The 6,614-nt window shown below is 31.6% G+C and overlaps 1 protein-coding gene across 1 annotated transcript in view; it reads left to right on the top strand.

Moving 5' to 3' along the window:
- The first annotated feature begins 4,070 nt into the window (after window positions 1-4,070).
- The window catches only part of LOC108916621, a 68,913-nt gene continuing 66,369 nt past the window's right edge, over window positions 4,071-6,614 (top strand). Inside the window, exon 1 of the mRNA XM_023454606.1 lies at window positions 4,071-4,221. Within this exon, the coding sequence (XP_023310374.1) occupies window positions 4,171-4,221 (51 nt within the window). The 5' untranslated portion in view covers window positions 4,071-4,170. The remainder of the gene's footprint in view (window positions 4,222-6,614) is intronic.

Genomic DNA, 6,614 nt, shown 5'->3' with positions numbered 1-6,614 from the left:
GTCGTTTTCAAGGAAAACGCATTTCCCAGGATTTATCGATTACTTTGCATGTAGTAAATGTACCAATTCCGTAGAGCTCTATATGTTGTTCCAATGAAATATCTCTATTGTAAAGAAGTAAAGCGCTATAAAAAGCTTGTACAGATTTTTCTTCTACTCTATACTATATTTCAAATGTATTATTCAAATAAATTATAAAAGAAAATCGTAAAATCCTGTCAAATGAAGTCAACCAATGTGGAAAAAATTGTAAAAGCTACCGTAATAAGAAAATGGTTTCGCAACAATAAATAAAGAGTTAGCAAAAAATTTTTAACCCCTAATAGGCTCCTTTAGCAAAATATTGTTTATTATGACAGCACCGTCACCTTTCTGGAACCTATTTAAAGCAGAGCAGTCTATTTCTACTTTTCAAAAAATTTAGTTTGACTTCGTTTGATAGATATTAGGATTTTTTTAATACTTGAATTAGCCAGTAAGTAAAATAGGTAGTAATAAAATATATACAGGGTGTAACTAAATAAGTGTAAAACATTTAAGGGGGTGATTCCTCATCGAAAAAAGATGGGGTGTTTCATATAAAGAAACTTCATTGGAGCATCCCTTGTTAAGATACAGCCCCTTAAAGGGGGTACATAAAATTTGTTTAACAATTTTTTTCACAAGCACTAAACAAGTTACAATATTTGAATNGTAAAAATTTTTAAACAAATTTTATGTACCCCCTTTAAGGGGCTGTATCTTAACAAGGGATGCTCCAATGAAGTTTCTTTATATGAAAGATCACCCCTTAAATGTTTTACACTTATTTAGTTACACCCTGTATATTACGTACTTATATAGGGTGTCCTGAGAAGATGTGTTCACATTTTAAGGTACTTAGGTACAAATAAGGTAATGAATATGAAATATAGCAAGGTACTAAGTGCACTGAAACCTTCTTTCTATCATTACACATTCTCAAAATAAAAAAATATTTTTTTAATTTGAAGACCCATATCCGAGAAATGAAACATTTCTTTTTTTTACCTTAAAATATTCTTTTAAAGTATATACATTTCCTCGGGGATCTCCCCCGTATATTTCAGAAATGGCAGAATATTTTTTGCTGGTTGCTATTCCATTATCATTAAATAAATGATTTGTTTATTTGGAATATTTGATTAAAAGACTAATCATTAAATTAAGCTGACAATTTGACCTATATTTTAGAAAACTTTTCTTTTGACTTATTAAATTATTATGTTACCTTTGGTAGCGTTATTTATTGTTTTAATACATAATATCCATAGCGCCACTATATAAAATATTAAACTCCCTACAGTCTCATCTAAAATAGAAATTCAATCCCAACATATGATAAAAAAATAATGACATGGGTACCTAACTTTGTAAATAATGTTTGAGAAATAAAATTAACCAAACAAACAACATCTTAAATCATTTAATTATTTATCTTGTACTGTTTAAAAAATAGAGAATCCTATATCTTTTAGTTTCCACAAATGTGTCGAAAATTCGTCAAAAATACGTATTATTTGATTCTCTTCTGTGCTGTTGAGAGATTTGATTAGCATAAAATATCGACAAATGTAAAAATTCTATGAATATAGGAAAATGTCATTAGAAAAACATTAGTTTGATCAGTTAGCTGATTGTTTAAGAAAATACTACCTGTATTTTTTTTGTCAGGAAATGATGTAGAACACATTAGAAACATTTCGGTGACGATCATGCTTTTATTCGACTTTTGACCTGAAATTAATTTCATCCTCCTTAGACTAACTTTCTATATTTCAGTTTTATAAGACAGATTTTTTAATTACAATCTAGAAATGTTATTCTTTTGTCTTTTTGTAAAATAATCAATAAAATTAGAAATACTCATACATACAGTATACCTACTCATCCTCCGAAAATAAGTCATTTAAAAAATGTAGTACGTTTTTGGAAATAAAGCAATTATTGTTTAGTATCTAATCTATTTAAAATTTTATTAAAAATATATCCAATTAATAAATTTTTGAAGTGTGTGATACAATGTTACAGGCAACAATAATTATTTTTTCATAGCATTTTTAAATTTGTAAAATTGCGTACATCTTGCAGACATGAAACTTTTTATTTTGTTCCGTTATGGTAACGAAAATATAGCGCATTATATATTCTTGCATTCGTAATTAAGACTTAAATATTTGTAAACTTATGTTTCATTGTTTTCCTGGTAAAATACAGAGTGATTGATATATCTTGGGAAATATATTTTGATTGAAAACAACAAGATTCAGTGTTATTCAAACGTAAGATGAAAAACATTTAATTATGTGCGGTTATAATAATAATAATAAATATTATTATAATAATATTTATTATCCAATGGGCAATACAATTAATTGTATAGGAACAGTCACAGTCAATTCTTACAAATTAATACAAACACAAACAAAATAAAAATAAAATAAACAGAATAAACAGAAATCAGGTAGCAAAGTACTCGTCCAATGTATCTATGCATTTTTCAATAAAAAATCCTTTTATAGCTATTTTAAAAGATCTTACCATCTGCAACGAGTACAGGCACTGTTACCGCGAGACTTTCCGAACCGTCTTGAATTTTGCAATTGGATGCTGGAAATAATTAGAAGAAATCGTGACTTTCTGAAGACGATCGAATTCACAGACGAATGTAGTTTTTCTCGGGACAAGATTATTAATTTTCATAATTACCACATATGGGCTGATGAAAACCCTCACGCTATTGTCGAAACTAACCATCAAGAACAGTTTTCTCTTAACGTGTGGGTCGGAGTTATTGGGGATTATTTAATTGGGCCTCATTTTCTACCTCCTCGATTAAATGGTGAGGCATACGTTCAATTTTTAAGAAAAGTGCATCCCCCCGTACTGCTGGAGGAAGTTCCTTTGGGCGTCAGAAGGGATATGGTTTTTATGCATGATGGGGCTCCCGCCCATTTTAGTCAAGTAGCACGTCAGCATTTAACTGAAACATATGCAAATCAGTGGATAGGTCGAGGAGGACCACAGAATTGGCCCGCTCGATCCCCGGATCTCAATCCTCTGGATTTGTCTACTTGGGGCCATTTGCAGCATTTGGTTTATCGTACTCCTGTTCGCGATGTAGAGGACTTAAGAAACCGCATTATCGATGCGTGCAGGGTAATTAGAGAGACTCCAGGAATATTTGAGCGAATACGTGGCTCAATGCGCCGACGTCTAGACGCATGCGTAATGTCTGAAGGTAGACATATTGAACATTTACTATGATTTCTACATGTTGTATGTTTTGTTATTATTAAATTAGTTTTGATTATTCCCCTTTAATCATTTAATGCAGGTAGTAACTACAAAATAACAGTAAATCCAGTCCGCATTTATGACGATGTATCTCTGTAGTTGTTCGTAAAATAATTTTTTACTGCGAACTGGTTTAATTTGGGCAAAAAATTCAAGAGACATTTTTTTTTAGAATGAAACAGGCTATCGGAAATAATTTTTTAAATGGTAAAAAAATAATAAGACAAAAAATTACGTTGGAAATAAATTTTAGGGGTTGCGTTTTCCACCCCTTACAACCATGGGGTAAACCAAATAAATTACTGGCTAAGTGTCTTTTTGGTAGTAGAAAATGTCAGGTTAATTTCAATATTGTAACTTGTTTAGTGCTTGTGAAAAAAATTGTTAAACAAATTTTATGTACCCCCTTTAAGGGGCTGTATCTTAACAAGGGATGCTCCAATGAAGTTTCTTTATATGAAAGATCCTATCTTTTTTTCGATGAGGAATCACCCCCTTAAATGTTTTACACTTATTTAGTTACACCCTGTATATTAAAAAAAATTTAAAAATGCAAATATATGCAAATAGTAAACGGAGGCAGTTTTTTTTCTAGTGGCCCCCAGGGTCCAACTGGCCGTGCACCGTCTTCGGCTCGTTTCCCACTCCCCCCCCCCCACGGCCGGAACGCGATGGCCGCCTGTGCCCCTCGGCCCTCTCGGTCCCGCTACACCTGTGCGAGCCGCAGGTACAGCTTAACGCCGACGAACTGGCTGAGCGACGTTTCGAACGGTGCGCGGTCCACGTTTTTTCACTTAAAAGTTCGAAAATTTCGCGAAACGAGTGTCCGGACATGTGTGTGTGAGCCCCCCAGCCATGACAAAAGGCAGATCGCACAGGCCGCGGGCCCTTTTTCAAATTTCCAAGGTAATAACAATAATCGGTCGGTTTGTTTACCAGACAGGTGGCCATGTTGGTAATGCGGAGGCCCGAGTGTGGGTCATGGAGATTTTGCAAGAGTGCACAGACGTGACATTGACGATTGTGTGCATCGATTAAATATTGTCAAATTGCGTGTCTAACCCCCCACCCCGGGGAATCGCCCGTTTTGTGCTTTTCCAAAATTTTAGATCTAAGAATAGTCCAGAATTCTATAAAAAGTTTTGTGTGAATTGTTTTCTAATTCTCAAAAATTAAATATTCTCATTTAATGTACTTATACCTACTCGTATATACGGTCCATTTACATATATTTATCAAAATACAGAATGCCACCTTGGTTCGGCTCATTATGATTCTTTGTTAATAGTCCAGTAGTCATGGGTTCAAAAGTAATAATTTTTCATATTCCATTTTCCCAATTGTTTTTTTTTACAAATTGGCTGTAATGTTGTTATATGATAGCACATTAAAATGTACAAGCGCCCCAAGGTAAGAAAAAAATGTTATTAATAATTTCATGTTAAAAAAAATGATTTTTTATGTGTCTTTCTTTAATATCTGGGTTGGATCACATTCGGCGAAGAAAATGCAAGAGATCATTTTTGTGCTAAATGTAATCGCTCTAGTTCTTTTATTACAAAAAAGTTTTTCTTGTAATTCATGTATAGTAAGCTCCCAAGCAGGTGAGTCGTTGATGATTTAACAACAATTATTCTTCATACTTACCGGAAAATTTGGAATGATAGTAACATTTTTCCAGATGTTGCATCTTTACAAAACTTGATGAATACATTACATACTGTAAGACGTCAAGAATCAAGTGCATTTTGCAAAATTCAATTTTTACTAATCTTTTCGCCTTTAAGATGGTTGCCATAGTTTCTTACATGAACGGAAATAGTTATTTTTGATGCTAGATTGCGAAGTGCTATTCGAGAATGCAAAAGAATTTCGCAATCGAGTATCAAACAATATTTTTTCGAAAACTACAGTTTAAAAATTACTAAAAAAGTGAAGAGATAATATTCACGTTTACAATCAACTTCCTTGACATGTATATATGTCACCTTACTGCATTTTAATATAAAATATTCTTTGATTTCCTGTTAAATTGATCGATAATTAAATTGATTATTAATGATTGTTAAAATCTATGTTTCTGTTAATAATAAATAAACTGGTGAACTGATTATATCATCAATAAATGGATTGATCTTTGTAGGTGGATGTAAGAGTCTTTTACATCCTAGATGTAGACAAACGACTGTTGTTTTGACATTTAATATAATGTAAAAGTCAATTTTTAATGACAGTTTTCGAAAAACATAGATTTCAGCATGTACCTTTAATTTTTTTTATTCTATGGGTACATTTTGAAAGAGAAAAATACTATAAAAATTGTGCAATGGTAAATCTTATAACTAGTATAGTTAAATTGAAAGACTCAAACTGATAAAACTGTAATTGTTGGAAAACTAATATATGCCATCTGTCATACATGTTTTATTTTAAACAAACGACATGAGCCACCTATGACTGCATTTTTAATAACATTTGATAAAATATGGTTCGTCTCTGCACTTTATAAGATTTACCATTGTACAATTTTTATTCTGTAGTTGATCATTCGTTTTTTTTTATAATTTATTGTTTGTTTATTAGTATGTGATATGAATAAAGCCAACAATATTTTAAAAGAATATTTTGTCGCAGTGCGATTTATATAAAATAATAAATTTTCCTGTTACATCATACATTGCATATTGAAGTCGACATATCTCGAAAACAAGTAAATATAAGGAAAAACTCTATATTTCAGAAATTACTCAAAATTTAACGATCTGTCAGATGGACTGCATTTCCACGTTCCAGGGATCAAAAAATTTTTTAATATCGCCACGCCATCTATACAGAAAGATTTGAACTAAACAGTTCTAACTGCAATTTGAAGCTATTCGAGGGACCTAACAACCCCAATTTCCGGAACTGAAATAAATTTCTGCATTCCGGAGACATTAGCAGCGGGAGTGTCAAATGACACCCTGTATAATTTTCAATTTTTTTTTCCAGATAATTATTACTTATCCACGAGGTGTAGATATATTTTGCATATCTAGATTTCTGGCATCGAAGAGCAATGTTTCACTTCACATCATAAGATTTTTCAATAATTATTATTTTAATTTATTTATTAGCTCAACAACATTAAAATAAAGTTAAACTACAAGAATTAATAATAAAATATGTACATTTTTTTTTTAATTCAGAAAAAACACCTAACTTTAACGTATGTAACCTGTTACAGATCATTACTTTTTAGGAAAAATGTTGACTTTTTTAAAATGAAGCAGCGTACCAAATATGACATTTTTTTTTTT

The sequence above is a fragment of the Anoplophora glabripennis genome, unplaced genomic scaffold (genome assembly GCF_000390285.2).
Source record: "Anoplophora glabripennis isolate ALB-LARVAE unplaced genomic scaffold, Agla_2.0 scaffold372, whole genome shotgun sequence".
NCBI lineage: Eukaryota > Metazoa > Arthropoda > Insecta > Coleoptera > Cerambycidae > Anoplophora > Anoplophora glabripennis.
Note: the sequence above shows the minus strand (reverse complement) of the source record. Positions and strands in the feature narration are given on the sequence as shown.